A 16727-nucleotide genomic window follows, 5' to 3' on the forward strand; every position below is an offset into this window, starting at 1 on the left:
TGAAAAATATTCAGGACAAGAACTGTCCTTCTAAGCAATATCTGCTGTAACAATCCCATTGTAACTCTTTAGTGATTCTTTTGGTAATACTTGCATGATTTGTTAAACAAAACTTTATCTTTAAAACGTAGCCTGTGAAAATAGAGTGCCAAGGGTCTTACAGTGGTCTTAAAATGCACTGGAGCTAAATGATAAACATATTAAAAAGACAAAGTTATACTTTCACTTTGGTCATTCCAGTTCAATGTTCGTCCATTATCAAAGCTGTCATTTCTTAATCAGAAATAAATACCTAATTATATATCAGGGGCAGCCCTCTTTCCTGAATTTACAAATCACATGCTGCTCTTGTTGTACAGATGCTTTCTACAACTATTCCTCCCATCAGAGTTTTTCTAGTCTTTAGGTGGTATGTGGAATTATTTTGGAGTCTCAGTATTATTTATTAATTGCTCTTTTACCAGGATAAAGATGCCAAAATCAGCTTCCTTCAGAAGGCAATTGATGCTGTTGTAATGGTAACAGGAGAGCCACTGTCAGTAAAACCAGCACGTGTTGTGGCTGGACATGAACCTGAAAAAACCAATGAATTTCTTCAAGCAATTGGGAAGTGTTGCTTAAATAAGGTATGACATCACATAATATATTTTGTACACATAGTGATATATTGTCAGAGCTTATTGACACTCCTCTGCTGTTTTTAATTACACAAGATAAACATTGGGTCACCACTTAATAACAACAGCAACAACAACAGAGAGATGGTGTATGATCCTTAGTAGAGTTTGAGCCAGGTCTCCATGCAAGTATGTTCTGGATATTTTAGTGCTTTTAATGTATACTGTTTTTTATTTTTCACCTTATTCATTGGTCATTTAATAACATTTGTTAGGTTTGAAGAAGAATATGAAGCTTCAGAACTTTTAAACCTTTTGGATGCAGACACATTAATTACATGACTAGATGCTGCCACTTTTGACTTTATCTCCTTTAACATTTCAGTCGAGTCTCTAATTCTCTAATAAAAGTAAGTTTTCCAATGTGCTTGCTTTTTTTTTTTTTTTTTTTTTTGCTTTTTTGAATATGGAAATGCAGCAAAGGAGAAATTTGATAACCTGTTAAAAATAACTGCAGCAGCAGTTCTTAAATCATTGTTTCATTAAAAGTCATGGGGGTTCTTTGCTTACAGGTGTTACAGAGATTTTTGAAATGGAAGGGTATTATCTAAAACCCTTGAATTAATGAGTATGAAAAAATTGTGTATATTTAACTGTGACATACTACAGTGTTTACAGGCTGTCTGCAAGTTTAGTTTGGATTATCTTTGTCTGATAATCTACTCGTTTAAACTTGTGTTATTTTGTTTTAATTAGCTGAGTGCTGTGAGCTTCTTCCTTATGACTTGCTTGAGATCAGGAAAGGGGAAATTGATAAACATAGGCACAGAGACTGGATGAGTTAGAAAATGTGCTTGATGGAACAGCTTTGTAGAACGTTGTGATGAGATTTAATATCTAGAGGGTATAGGCTACCCATTTGAGCTAAGATAATTAGCCCCTTGGCTTTTATTGTGAAACATAAGCTTGATGTTCATTTTGGAAAAGATTCCTTCAGTCTCTAGCTTGATACTTTTAGTGCTGAGCTGAGCACGCTGCTTGGAGTTAGGTAGTCCAGGCAAGTGTTGATAATGTGCAGAAGTTTGTGTCCAAGTGTGAAAACCCACAAAAATTCATAGGTTTGCATTTACAAACAAGGAGAGAATCAGGAGTCAACCCCCAGGGCAATATCCATTTTAGTGATCTAAAAGCTGTTCCTGAATGGGATGATTTTTTTTCTTTTTTTTGTTAACGTAGTCAAACTCTTTGCCACTTGGACACGAAAACATGATGTTAATTTGCTGTCTAAATGATCTAATTAGTAATTGCTTGTTGTCTTAACAAATGAACTAGATGCAGAAGCTTTTAAAACAGTGTAACTGCAGCTTATTGGAAGTCATTCTTAATGTAGTTTTCTTTAGTGACTGTTGCTGATTGAGCAAGTATTAGGTGAAAGTGGAGTGGCCTAAGAGTGGATGGAAGTACAACATAATGTGGTTTTAAGAGTGTTTAACCATTCTAGCAGTCGTGGTATAAGGATTTGACAGTCATTTACCTTACTATTTTGAAAAATATTTAAGTTGTTGGAATGAGAATTGCTATTGTGCTATAATACATAAAAAGCACCATATATTTATATAGCTCTGGTACATATAATCAAATTATTACAAGAAGTACAAAGAGGTGTTGGACATAAAAGGGCATTATTTTTCCTGTGAAAGAAGGTTTCCAAAAGAGCAGAAATATCAGCTTTATTTATAAAAAAACAACAAAAAAACCCAAACAAAAAACCCCAACCCCAAGTCGTGGTGATTGCAGAGTTAGGAAGAAAATAGATATTTAATAAAATAATTTACTCATTTCAATGGTGGTTTTCTATTCCTTGCAGCTGTCCAGTGATGTTGCTGTAAAAAGGATCTTAGCTGGGGAAAGAGCTGATGCTAAAGGGAAACCTCCGTCTAAATCTCAAGATAAAGAAAGCAGAGAATCCAAAACAGAAGAACAAAAAAGCCATAAAGAGGTAGGCATTTACAACTTTTGTGGGGTACAGGGGCTACCACTCTTTGCAGTTTGTTTGTTTGTTTGTTTTTTGCTTGCATTTTTGTCTGTGTAAAGTGACTGTGTGATAGAGTTGCCATATATTGGAATTAATTTTTAGTTTTTACTTTCTTTTTAGGGTAGAAGAGACACTGAAATTAAAGACAGAAGCTCAAGCAGAGACAGAAAACCCAAAGGAGATTTGAAAGAGAGCGAAGAAAGAGAAAAAGAGAGTGATAAACAGAAGGATAATGAAGACAGGCACAAAGACCCTGAAAGGGACACCTTTAAAGAAGGAGAAAAACAAGAAAGGGAAAGAAACAAAAGCAGAACAACAAAGCAAGGAAGAGAAACAGAAAAAAACAAGGGAAAAGGAGGCATAGAACGAGAAGATGATCTTGAGCGTGATAAAGGACAGGAAAGCGAGAAAAAAAATGAAGGAGGAAGAGAAAAGGACAGACTAAAAGGAAGAGACAAAGATAAGGCTAGGGACAGAGAACGAGAGAAAGACAGAGATAGAGGAAAAGATCGGGAAAGGGATAGACAGAGGGACAGAGAAAAAGATAGGGAGCATTTAAGAGAACATGGAAAGGATAAAGCAGAGAAAAAGGTAATTGAAACATTATTGCAGAGAACAATAACTTTTGGCATGCTGTGGTAGGGACTGAACGTTTGTTATAATGACCTTGCATGTTCGTATTCTCTGCTTATTTAACAGTTAAGTACTTTCTTTAACAGCAATTACTCTCATGAAGTGAAAGTGTCGGTGTGGATTTGATCTGGTAAGAGTGTGACTGAGGCCGTATGTGTAAATTCATGTCTCTGTCGTGATATATCTTGACATGAGCCATCAGACTCATCTGACTGTGCTTCTTGAACATATAATAAGCCATTTCTTTTCTGAACTCTGCATGTCTGAATTCTCCTGATCACATTAGATTATGTTTGGCAGAGAGAGGTGGCAGTGACTATTGGAACTGTGTACTTCTATCCTTGTGTGTCTCCCCAGTAATGCATGCTGTTCTTGCAGCCATAGCTGGCTTTTAGGGAAGATGGGGCTGAAGAGAGTTCCTTTGGGCCATAACCAGTCTCTCCTGAGCTGACTTCTTCTGTAGCAGGACACACAGGATGGAGTTGCACATCTGTATTTTTCTTCTGACTTTCTAGATTAAGCTGCTTGCTTCCAGCTTGGGGTTTGGTTTGGTTTGGTTTTGTTTTGTTTTCCTTGAAAGAACTGTTGGGAAGCCCATCTAGATTCTTGCAAGGGTGCTCTGTTTGCAGTGGACTCCACACATCATGTTACATCTTTGAGAAGGAACACATCCACCATTTCCCCATACTTGAGGCCTTCTCAGTGTAAAGTCCTAAACTGCCTTAAGAGCCGTCTCTTCATTGCTTTTCATTTTGTTGTTCTTTTATCTTCTCTCTTCCTCCTCTAAATATTTCCTATTCTCCTTTTCTGTTCTGTTGCGTGCTGGTTCATAGTAGAAATTTGGGATTCATGGACATCAAAGATGCTTCTGTTAGGGGATAGCTTAATTTTGTTAGATGTGAGGAAAGCAATTCTGTCAGTACCTGTCTGCTGGCTTTAAGGATTCTTGCCTTCCTGGTGTTACTCGGAGAGAACAATGTTTAACTGTTGATTTTGCTTGGTTAGTCTCCTGCGTGAGGGAGGCAAGGTAAAGAGGGCAGGTAGATGGATAAGGTAGATGGATGCATGTTGTAATGTGCTTAGTTCTACTCTATGCTCATTTCCCCTTTCACGTTACTCAGGTAAGTAGCTGGCTTCTCAGCACACTGCATCTAAAGCAATTAATTTCTTTTCAGTCTTCAGATTCTGAGGAATCCACACTTAGAAAAATGCAGAGGCCAACTAAAGACAGCAAGTGCCAGCCAGATAATGAGGTTAGTAGCATAGAAGATCTGAGAAGATGAATATTTTTGATTGTTTGTTTTTTAAATTTCTCTGAGCTTGAACAAAAGAAGGTCTACTCAGCTTATTTCATTTTCCAGATATTATTTCTGTGTATTGATATGTTGGGTACTTCAGGAAAAATATTTATTTGTTCAAAGCTTTCTGTTTATTCCTCTGGATCTTTCCTGGGAAGCTGTTAGGGTTTTTTTGTACTTTAACAGAAGTTACTGTTTTGGAAAGAAAATAAGTCCAGTGTTGAGTCTGGGCCCATGTTTTGCAGCTGGATGATGGTAGGGCAGAATAGCGACTCAGTGATTGCCTCTGAACAGTAGCTGTTGCTTGTGATACCATTGTGTCTGTGTCTGCTGCTTCTTGATGACCTGAGGCAATTGGGGGAATTATGGAGCCATATGGCTAAAAGTTTAAAGAGTGAGACTTCAGTAAATTAACCTAAAGCAGCTAGGGCTAGGAAAAAATAGGCAGGATCCCAAGTCTAGCAGGAGTCTCTGTTGAGAGTCTGTGGGCCGCTGACATCATTGTGTCTTCTACATGAGATGACAAATTTATAGCTATTCTTTGACTGAAATCCAACCAAACTTTTTAAATTATTGGCGCTTGGAGGGAGAGCTTATAAAATAGTTTTTAGCCTGAAGCAAATGTTCATGGCCAAGTTAAACTTCCTGCAAATTGGGTCTCTAATGGAAATTCTGAGCCTCATCCCAAACTATCGTAGTGCTCTTGGGCACCACAATAATACACTGGGGCAGTAAAGTTTCATTTCCCGTCTTAAGTGCTTTTGGGAGTCATTCCAAGGCATGTGGGTTTATTACCTTAAATCTAGATGACATGCTTTCCTCTACTTGCTTGCGTAACAGTAGACACTGCTTAGTTTTTAGGTGATGAAAACACACGCTTTAGACCAGTGCATGACAAATGGTCATCATCTTAAGACTGTGGAGGAGACAAATGAAATGAAAATGTTCCCAATGAATTTTTAGAGCTGGAGAGCTAAGATAGCTGCACAAAGTGGTTTAGAGGAAATTCCAGCATGAAATAATTGGGAAATGCATCTAAAGGACAGGGGTTGATCTTCCTGTCCTCACAGTAGCTTCACAGCAGGGTAGCGCCTTTATTTCCAGGGATTTACCCTGATTTAAACTACTGTAACTCCATTTGAGTCACGTGGCAGTGAAACAAGTGTATTAAAAAGGGGGGAAACAATTTACGTCTTTATGCCTATGAAGAGTATTGAATCAGATTTTATAGCCTCTGCTGCATAATTAATAAATATTCAGCATCTGTCTTTAGCTTTTTGTAAATATAATACAAGTGAAACAATTTGAAGGAGCCCCTCTCAAGCAGTGGCTGATATGACAGTACCTAACATGTCACCCCTCTTTTCTGCCTTAAGGACTGACCTCTTGTCTTTTCTCGTTTTGTTCCTGTTGTGCTCATTTACCCACTTTGCCTGGCTCCTAGTCCTGCTCTCTTTATCCTCACGCTCCTAGCCACAGCTGCTCTTTCTTTCCAAGCCTAGTCTTACATGGCTTCACATCATAGTGAACTATTTGTCTTCCACTTGACTTTCATCTTGCTTCTTCTGTATTTGCATTAGGTCCTTTCTTCAGACATGCTGCTTGACAGCGGAAGGACATGGAAACAGTGGGGGGGAAAAGCAGTGGGGAAATGGGAACTTTTATTTCATTTGAGATGTCCACAGAATTTCAGGCAGAATGGCTTTTATGCTGCATTTACTTTAGAGAACAAAATAATTTAATTTTTTTTTCTTTCATATTCTACATGTATAGCAAAGCTGTCACTCAAAGTTTAGTTCCTGGCTTTGCTCCTATGAGATTAGGAGTCTTAATAACATTCAATCTGTATTCATACAAGTCTTAATTTTTCTTGCTGCTAATTATCAGAGGCCAGCTTTAAAATACTACTTAAATTTTGACAGGCTGACTTTTTCTTTTTAAATGTATTTTTCTGGTACTAAAGGAGCTCTGTATGTTACCCAGCATGTAATAGTCATCACACGGGTATCTGTAGTTTTCTGGAATGAAAAAAAAGCAAGTATAATAAGTAGGAATTAAGAAGAGACATTTGGCTAACACATGGCAATCAGAAGACTACTTGCTGCTTCAAGGCTAGCTGTTGCATACCACACTATTTGTGATCAGATCGAGTTGAGTTGTATTCTGTTAGCTCTCAGTCCATCTCAGGTAAAAGTCTTGTTTAAAATGGACGCTTCATAGCATGACTTGTTGACCTTCTAAATAATAAAGATGTTTGTCTTTTGACAAAAGGTGATTAAGGTCATAGAGCTTCTAAGCGTATGGTGCTGTTTATATGAAGTGACTGCAGAACAGGTATGTCATTTACCCCTAAGGCCAAACACGTTGGAAAAGTCTCTTCCATTTTACAGATGGCTGCCGAAACTCTTGGCTAAAGCTTTTTGTAATATCCTGTCACTTTTGGCCACTTCTATAATGACTTTTATTTTTGCCCTACAAACTGTATGGCTCTGGAATTGGTCACTTGAATCAGCCTTTAAGTCATATCTAATGAACTTCTACTTCTGTTGGATCTCATCTCGACTATATAATGAAACAACTACTGAATGAAAAAAAGACATAACTGCCCTAGAAGCAGCAGAGAGAATCGTTCCATGGAAATCTGCTGGATATGGCTCAAATATTTTTGTTCTGGTGCTGTGAATGACCCTCTCTTTTTGGTGTCAGTTATTCATAACTGGCTCATAAAATACAAATCCATCATTAAAACTTATGTTTTAAAAAGCAGGAGATGTTTTGTGTTTGAAAGGTTTTAGTTAGCAGAAGCTAACACCAATAGAACACCATCTTGTGAGCCTTCATTTGAGTAAAAGATAATTGATCAATATTTTCTGAATAGGTTTATCACCACAGCAGTCAAATTGACCTTAGCAAGTAGAGATCTTTCCTTGTTGCTGTTGCACACTAATAAATTCTGCCCGTTAATAATGATAGCTGTTTTAGGAATAAATACTGGAAATACAGACAGTTTGAGAGAAAGAGCAAAGAAAGTCTTTGAGGGATACATAGCTTTCAGTAAAAGCATTAGAAATGAGCCATGTTTATTTGGCTCATTTGAGGAAGAGTCTGTTGCACAAAATTAAAAAATGTATTTATATATGTAGTTGTATTTTACATAAAACTTTTACACACACCTACACTATTTACAGCATACATACATGCAAGTATACCTCCTGGCACTGTGGATCTAAATAGAAGAAAAGTATTGTGGAGGGTTGATTGAATTAGATTTCTGTTCATAGACTTAATTCTTGTCTATTATTAGTGAACTGTCAGTAGAGCTAATGAATTAGAGGGTAAAAATCACAGTGGCTGATTTATATAATGAGTTGTCTCCCTCCCTTGCTTGGGTAGGACTGTTTTTTCTGCCTTTGACTGTTGATACATGGAGTGGCCGTGGCTAGAGGAGATGTATGTAAGCATGTATAGAACTAGTTATGAGAGCCGTATAAAAGTCACTGATAGAAATTGTTCATGACATCCTTGCGTGAATGTAGAGGTTGATTGTTGCATGGAAAGGAGGGAGAATTAACAGTTTGGCAGGATGTCTTTTCAAAGCATATTCCTCTTCTTGACCTGCTGAAACATTAGAAATCACTGTTATGTCTTAAAGTGAAGTGAACCTATTTAAAGGTTAGTAATGAGGACAAAGCAGCAGATTGGATGGTTTACAACAGGCTGCTCTATCCTCTCCAAATAAAAATGTAATTACTCAAAACTGGGAAACATGCATACATCCATCTAGGATTCCACTTTAATATGTTTTTTCCAGGATGGTGTGAGATGAAGTGTAAGATTTCTTTTTAATGGCTCCAGTGACTGCTTTTCAAAGTCTTGGAGCCTCTGAATCTGTAAGAAGAAGAATGACCTATTTTATCTCCCTCTGGAAAGACTCAAATCATAAATATTGTGGGATTTATGTTTTTGTGTGCTACCATAGTGATTAAATTTTAGCTTTTACTTTGCACCTGTTGCCAGTGTGCACATGTGGCTCTACAAAAATGTTAAGCAGTGTTTATAGTCACTACCTGACATAAATAAATGACTGAATCCACTCCTCCAGGAGCCTCAGCACCTATTCTCAACTCCTTCCCCACCTGTGCTAATAATTACATCACCCAAAGAGCTGCTGAAGTTTGAGTGTACCAGATGTGGCCTGCGGGCCTGTAGAGCCAGACTCTGATGGTATATGAGCTTTATTTTTGCTCCTTGCATAATGTTGTGATTGTGAAAGATGGTAGTAATTAAGACGAACTAAAATGAAGATTAACCACTTCAATATTAGCCATGCATTTTAGACTTCTGTCTATTTTTCTTTATAACATGCCTGTATCAGAAATAGTGTGGCCAGCAGGAGCAGGGAAGTGATTGTTCCCCTGTACTCGGCACTGGTGATGCTGCACCTCGAGTACTGTGTTCAGTTTTGGGCCCCTCACTACAGGAAGGACATTGAGTTGCTGGAGTGTGTCCAGAGAAGGGCAACCAAGTTGGTGAGGGGCCTGGAGCACAAGTCTTATGAGGAGCAGCTGAGGGAGCTGGGGTTGTTTAGTCTGGAGAAAAGGAGGCTAAGGGGAGACCTTATCGCTCTCTACAACTACCTGAGGGGGGGTTGTAGTGAGGTGGGTGCTGGTCTCTTTTGTGAGGTGGCTGGAGATAGGACAAGAGGAAATGGCCTCAAGATGAGGCAAGGGAGATTTAGGTTAGATATTAGGCAAAATTTTTTTACTGAGAGGGTTGTCAAACATTGGAATGGGCTCCCCAGGGAAGTGGTTGAGTCACCGTCCCTGGAGGTATTCAAAAAGTGCGTAGACAAGTCACTTCAGGACATGGTTTAGTGGGCATGGTTGATGGTTGGACTGGATGATCTTGAAGGTCTTTTCCAACCTAAATGATTGTATGATTCTATGTTTCTGTTTCCTGAAGAGTGAAACAAAAATATTGGTAGCTCTGGTTGTGGGTCCAATAATAATTGTAATAATCCAATGAAGATAGTATAAATCAAAACTAGTTTACGTCGAAGCAGGACCATGTACTGTCCATTCGGCTAGATTTTTGTGAAGCATAGGATGTAGGGCTTTCTTTTGACTGATTGAATACCTGAAATTCTGAGTGTGCATGTTATATTACAACACGTTATATTACACCTCATGGAGGTGAAGGAGATGTAGTTTCTAAAGGGCTTAAACTAACTGTTGAAGCTGACTTTTGCACAGACTGCCCACTTTCCTATAAAGCACCTCCAAGTAGTTCAGCTTCTCAGTTTATCTCACACTGTTTGCATGCTGTGATTGTCTGTTGTTAATAAGCATTTCCTCTTTGTTTGTCAAGAACTTCTTTTGAGCTCATGGTGCATTATAGCATATACAAAAGCAAAATTTGCCTTCAAAGCAAACTTACCACCATGTCCCTGACATGTAAACTTCATTCCCCTCCTTCACGTAGCTGTCTCTTTGGGGCCAGTGGATATACACTGTTGTCAGCTTGTAGAGGTGAGATGATGCTCTTGCATGGTCACCTAAAGTAGTTTGAGTAAAAAGACTTAGAAGTATCCTATATTTTTAGACACCTTGTAGTGTTATTTTCCATTACGACATGTATGGTCCATTGTCCTGTATGCAAGATATTATGGAAAATGAATGTTCTACACTGTGTAATTTGACAATTTTCTTTTACAGGTTATTGGAACATATAATGCTAATATTTGCATAGAAATGGAAGAATTTGTAGTTCTCATTTATATTATAGATATGGTCATTATCAGCAGGGTTGATGATAACTCTTGAATGCAAACTGCATGGACTGTTATTCACACAACCTTCAAAAAAGCAGATAAGGAGGGAATCCTGTGAGGTGCTAAACATATTTCAGGATTTTGAACAAGATGCAGAGATGATTATAGGGAGAGAGAGCCTAGAAACATAAAATGGTATTCTATAAATCACCTGTACTTCATCTGTTGTGTTCAGAGGTGGTTGCTTCCTCTTTAGCAACAAGTGTTGCTAATGAAACCAGGGACTTAGGTAAAAAGACAGGAAGGTTATTAGAAGCATGAATGGGTTGTTGGAAGCTACTGGTTTATTAGTGTGTACAGTACTGTAAGAAGTGGGAAGCCCTGTGTGCATGTATAGTGGGCCAGATGCCATCGCTGGCTTCATCCTCTGGTCTACATGCAAACAGAAGTCATAGAATCATTTAGTTTGGAAAAGACCCTTAAGATCATCGAGTCCAGCCATTAACCTCACACTACCAAGTCCACCACTACCAAGTCTCCCCCTTCTGCTAGCTGAGATTGGTGTAAGGGGATGGACTGCTTCCTTCCCACCCTGATCACATGCCCAGGAGTTTTGGTGGGCTGGCAGGAGTCCTCCTTTACACCTTCCACCTCCTCTGAAGGCATTTGGGCCCCAGCTGTCCTTCAGGTAGAGCGAGTAGTAAATCTGTACTATACCCTACCTAGAGTAGTGGCAGCTTCCACGGACCTGCCCCTCTGCCTGCTCTTGCCAGGATGTTTTTTTGAGCCTTTTCATAGGGCAAGTGCTGTAGCTGCCTTCAGCTTCTCTAGTGCTATCTGTGCATAGGCTTGGTTATTCCTTCGCACACAGGGGACCTTACAGTCCAGGTGGCCTTGTCTCTGGGGACCAATGTTGATCTCGTCTCATGAGAGGGTGCTGCTTATGCACATCTTTTTCCCAACATCCCTCCAAATGGACCTACTGATTTAACTTGCTCCTTTCCAAGGGTGTATGCCCATTGAAATGTGTAACATAGTGCCTTTGCAGAAAGTATTGTCAGTCAAGCTTTCTTGACTTCAGGCAGTGCAAGCTATATTCAGAGAAAACAAAATAATTCTCATGTGTGCTTGCCTGCTTTCATTTCCTGGCCCATCTGAATCACTTTCGGACTAAGGTCAGAGTCCTCAGAAGTGTCCTGAATTTGCTTCCAGTTCGATCTTTTCCACTTTTGGACTCATATTTTCCTTCCTGTACCAGTTGCACCTTTGGATCATCCATTGCTTGTCTGCTGGACTTTCTGGCAGGACCCATTTCTTGGTTTGTCCAGGGTCTTTGTCCAGGGAAGTTGCCATTTGAGTAAAGGACTATGCAAGTCTAGTGGCACAGTTTTTTAGTCTTTGCTTCTAGTTTGGAATGAAATTTAAAAGACTTCCCAGAAGGTTAAAGCGGAACTGTGTATCTGGTGTGGCTGAAACATATAGGTGATTGTAAGCATCTTGCTCCTTTTGGTAGCTCAGTGGTAACTAAGCGTTGTATCCCAAGACCAGCAGTGGCATCATAGATGCTCTACAGATTTCACAAGATTGTTCTGCCTTGGATGCTCTTAGTTCACATTTGGAGGTTGTCTTTACAATAACAAAATCTAATCATACAGGTTCATTTAGAAGCATGTATCCAGGAAAAATACTTGCAGACTTTGAGGAAAATAGACTTGACATATTTTTAATCATATATGTGTGGGTCAGTTTTGCAAGTGAATATTTTTTATGTATAATACATATAGATAAAAAAGCAATGCATGTAAGTAAATTTAATATATAAATATATATATATTTTATATACAATTATATAAATTTGTGTTGTTTTTTTTAAAGAGTGAAAGTCCTGCAGGAATATTAAGGCAGCCTTCAACAAAAGGATCAAGGCAACGCGCCAAACCCGAAGGAGAAGGTAACTAGAAGGAGGATATTATTTCTATTAAATATGCTGGAGGGTTATTGAATAGGAATAGCATAAATACTTAAATATCCGTGTTTATTATTTTCAGTGCTTGTTTTATACTCCCAGTCTGCATTTATGAATCCAATAGGCAATTTTTCTGCATGGATTTGATACATAGAAAGTGGTGCTCAGTTCAGTTTGCTCGTGTTCTTCATGCACAATTGCAGATAGAAATTCAGCTTGCTCTTGATATTTATTGTGTTCTCTCTGAATGGGCTTTTTTAGTTGGTCTACAACTATTTCTTCTTCTACTAGTTTCCCAAGAACTGTTTCTTTGTTTAATAATCTAGCAAGTTTAGACAAATATGCCTTGCAAAACTTTGGCTTTTTTTTTCCTGTGACTAAGGATTAGTGAACAGTATGTCTGAGTTGATTAAATTAATGCACATTTACATAAAGTCACATGTAAAAGTTTGTTGAATGTTTACAGCAGAGCAATATTCAGCACAGTATTTTTGTTTTAGTGAGACTTAAGAGATGTTGTTTAAGGTTGTTTTAGTAAGATGAAAGACATTTGTGAGGCAAGATGTCCTTTCCTGTAGGGATAAATCATAAAGCCACGAACCCTGAATTTGTAACTTTATCGCTTACCAATATTTGGGAAGAGTGCTCTTCCTAAATTTGGCTAGGGAATCCAAACTTCACTTATTTTCTCAGTTTTTTCAATTGTTTCTCGAGGATTTGAAGTCTTAGCATTTGGTCTTCAGAAATTTTGTGTTTATAAATGAGAAGATCATATTTGTTAAAACCCCGCAAACAACAAAACAAAAAAACAACAAAAAAAGGCATGTTCCCTGAGATTAAGTGAAAGCAAAAAGAAATTTCCCTGGATATTTGTTTGATAAGCAGTACACTACAGCATCCACACTTGTGTTACACTTTCTGGGGTTTCTTCAGTGAAAAAATGGTTGGGTGAATTCAAGACTAGCCAAACCTTCCTGAGTGATTTCCATAGCTTGAGACACTTAAAATACTCCAGGTGTAAGCTGAAGAACAGGTGAAGATAAGATGTTAAGCAAAACCTCTGGCTTGCAGCCCTTTTGATGATTAGAGAAGATTCCTCTGAGTATTGCAATAACGGCACATGTTTGTAGATATTTGACTTTCTCCAATGTCTGTCATTACAGCTGTAGTCAACTGTATTGCACCTGGGCTGGTGTCAGTCTAGGACCTTCTGATTTGAGTTGGAACAGGGAAGGTGATCTGGGTATCACCAGTACTGAATCCTATCCCATGTCATCTTCCACAGTAGCTCCACCAGGTGTAAGGAACCAAGCCCTGCTGCATTTCTGCTGAGTGCTTGGGAAAGAAGGACAGATACTTATTGTTACAGAGGAATTACCAGCAGGAAATAAGAATCTGTAAAACGCCCATCTCTTTGTGCTGGCCAGGAGTTGCCCCTGGTAGCGGTGTGGCCACCACCCTGAGTCTTGACAGCGGACAAGGCGGTAGCTCTATATTCATCTCATCCTTGCTTCAGTGTTAAGTCTGTCAAGACTGTTACTTGTGGATAATAGATCTGTGGTATCCGTGCTTGCACATTAGGAAGTACATTGACAGAAACTGTAATTGTATTGATTACAGGCCATTTTACCAGGCTTTTGATGATAACCTCTTCTGAGTCTTTGTTGACTGGAGCTATTTAACAAATGGTATAATCATCAATAAACATCTCTCCTCATCTGCTTTGCACCTGCATTAGTCATTTCTCTTTGTCTCTTTGGACAAGATTTAAGTGAAAATTCTAGTCTTGGGATGGTTTTATCTGAGTTTAATAGACAGTTGTGCCAGGCTTTGCATGTAAGTAAATTATTTTATCTGTTAAGGTGCTTCATTGCAATTGATTATGTCACCAACTTTTCTGTGTAAGTGTATTAATTATTGTATTTGCATACTAACTGGAAACTAGATTCTCTTCAGAATATCCCAAGTACTTAATACTTTCACATTAGGAAAAAAGAAATCTAAACTTACTACTGCTAGCCCTTTGTATAAGAAAGCCAAGAAGAAGAGCCTAGAGAAACACGTAGGTAAGGAGTAAAATTGGCTGGTAGCCAGACCTCATACAGTGTAGCTGTAATTTCTGTCTGTATTTAAATGCCTTTTCCCCCCTACTCTTATTTCAGTGACTTGATTATTTGCTATGATTCAAATTTTCTTTCCATGGTTTTGTGCCCAGGGCACTGATATTTTATTTCTAATGAAGAAGTCACTGTACATAAATCAGTTTAACATCTCCGTTCAGAAGATATGATAACACCTGTGAATTGATACCTGTCAAAATAGCTAATTTTTGGCTAAAGACTGGTACTGTTTAGACTAATGAACCATGAAGATCTTCATACACTTAATCTGCCAATGTCACTATTATTAATTTATGTAAAGAGATTGTGAGTTGCTGTGTGTCTTCCCAAGCATCCATGTTTTCTTTGGGTTTCTGTTTTAGTAGGTTTCCATGTGTCTGAGGCAAAGTGCTGAAGTTATATCAGAGCTTGGGTAGTGTTTTCAGAACAATCAATGGCCATGTTTTCAAAAGAACTTGGGGGGGGGAATTAAAAAGATGTTTAGGCACCTTAAATACCTTGGAAAAGATCTGGCACTTTGGATATGAATGTCTGTTGACTTAGGAGCTTAATTGAAGTTGGTGCTTGAAAATCAAAAATTTTACATCACATCTCATGTACTTATGTGCTGTGAGGCTTTAATAATTTTGCAGCTGAAAAATACCATCTGGATTCCATTAAATGTAGTCTTATTTTACTACTTAGTGATCCTTAGCTGATCCTATAACATTTTTATTTCCCAAGATTTGAATATTTGTTTTATAGCCTGAACTGGCACTAAACTACAGTGACCAGACATGCCCCTTTTTATAGGATCGTCCCTTCTTTAAAATCAGGATCCAGTTTTTCTGATAAATGAAATATGGTTAATGACTTATCCTGTGTTTTGGCTTTAAGGTTAACATTTTAAAATACTCCTCATGATGCATCAAGCCAGTGCACTCAACTTTCAGTTTACCCAAGTGATAAGTACTTTGGGGCATTAGCCCTCTTTTTGTTCTAAGGCAGCAGAGCTGCAATAGGTGAGTAGTGCTCATAGGTGCTCCAGTAAGCAATCCAGAGGGTAGTAAAAACCTCCTGGAGCTGTGCTGATGCCTGTGCTGTTGCACACTGGTCTCTGTAATTACTGGTGATGATGATCAGCGCTTTCTATATTTTCTAGTATTAACTGGAGATAAATAAATGCGCAACAGGAGAATGCAAAAGGACTAGTGTCATGACTAAACTTGTAATAAACAAAACTGAAGTGGTGAATGAAGGACTAGTTAAGCAAACCCAGGTATATTTGCTATCCTGGTAATTAAAACAAGTTATACCAGCATTTACCCACCCTTATTACAAACAAATTCCTAATGGTATTGGAACAAATGTTTTGGTTTGGGGTTTTTTTTTTGTAGTTAATGTTACATTTATTACTACTCAGGCGATGACTGCTTTTATAGTTGCAACATGCCTTGTGGCAAAACTTGCAACATGCAATAGAGACCATTTTTGCTAATTTAGAAGTTGATTGATAAATTGAATGTAATTTTTTTTTAAGCTTGAAGTTGCTCTTCATTGAGGTCCGAACAGGTTTCTGTTCAGACACTGAATTACTTTCTAAATGGAAATGATGGAGTAAAGTGCTTCACTTTCCACTGTTGGTTTGGCTTTTCTGCTGAACTCCAGACCTTATGGGTATCTTGTAGCACTGCTGTATGGGTTGGTGATGAATGTTTAAATGCTATTTCCAGTTTTATTAAATGACAATTCATCCTGGCCTTAGTCAGCACAGGTAAATGAAAGTGCTGGTTGACCTTTCTCTGCTGTGTGTTAATCTCCTAAACTAGTAGAACTCAGCATTTCTGCTGCAATGGACTATATATCTTTGTGGATGCTTCCCATGGCACGGGTGGAGGAGTAGATCCTCCGCTATTGATGTGTATGTCCTGAAAGCTTCAGCTTTATGGTGTATGCAGTAATTTCATCGCTGGTTTTGGAAGTGTTGGATGTTTCAACCCAAGCATTAGGCAGGGCTCTATCTAGTAAACCTTTTCCCATGCTATCAAAACTGTTTACTCATTTGTTCTGGTGGTGGAAATGTTACTTGAGGTGTCCTGTCTGTAAATAGGGGCCCTGTGAATCTGTTCTTTACCTTTGCATTACAGTTACCTGTTGGCAGATATGGAGATTTGGAAGCGCTGGGTTCAGCTCCTGGGCAGCGCTTGGGTACCTCTGTTTTAAACACGCATGCTCTTTCTGTATCTGTAATCTTGCCTATTTCTGAGTTTATTCTGCTTCTGCTGCATTTTGAGGAGTGTGAGAACTGA

At 38.4% G+C, this 16727-nt stretch overlaps 1 protein-coding gene across 5 annotated transcripts in view; it reads left to right on the forward strand.

Annotated features, from left to right (window-relative positions):
* Positions 1 to 16727, forward strand: part of TRAF3IP1 (TRAF3 interacting protein 1) — a 45202-nt gene that overhangs the window by 4904 nt on the left and 23571 nt on the right. For 4 of the 5 annotated variants that reach the window (XM_069782178.1, XM_069782179.1, XM_069782181.1 and 1 more), the window contains 5 exons: positions 465 to 626; positions 2485 to 2616; positions 2773 to 3243; positions 4461 to 4538; positions 12229 to 12304. In XM_069782178.1, the coding sequence (XP_069638279.1) occupies positions 465 to 626; positions 2485 to 2616; positions 2773 to 3243; positions 4461 to 4538; positions 12229 to 12304 (919 nt within the window). The remainder of the gene's footprint in view (positions 1 to 464; positions 627 to 2484; positions 2617 to 2772; positions 3244 to 4460; positions 4539 to 12228; positions 12305 to 16727) is intronic. The other variant, XM_069782180.1, reaches the window with a different exon arrangement.

Source organism: Haliaeetus albicilla, chromosome 4 (assembly GCF_947461875.1).
Source record: "Haliaeetus albicilla chromosome 4, bHalAlb1.1, whole genome shotgun sequence".
NCBI classification, from domain to species: domain Eukaryota; kingdom Metazoa; phylum Chordata; class Aves; order Accipitriformes; family Accipitridae; genus Haliaeetus; species Haliaeetus albicilla.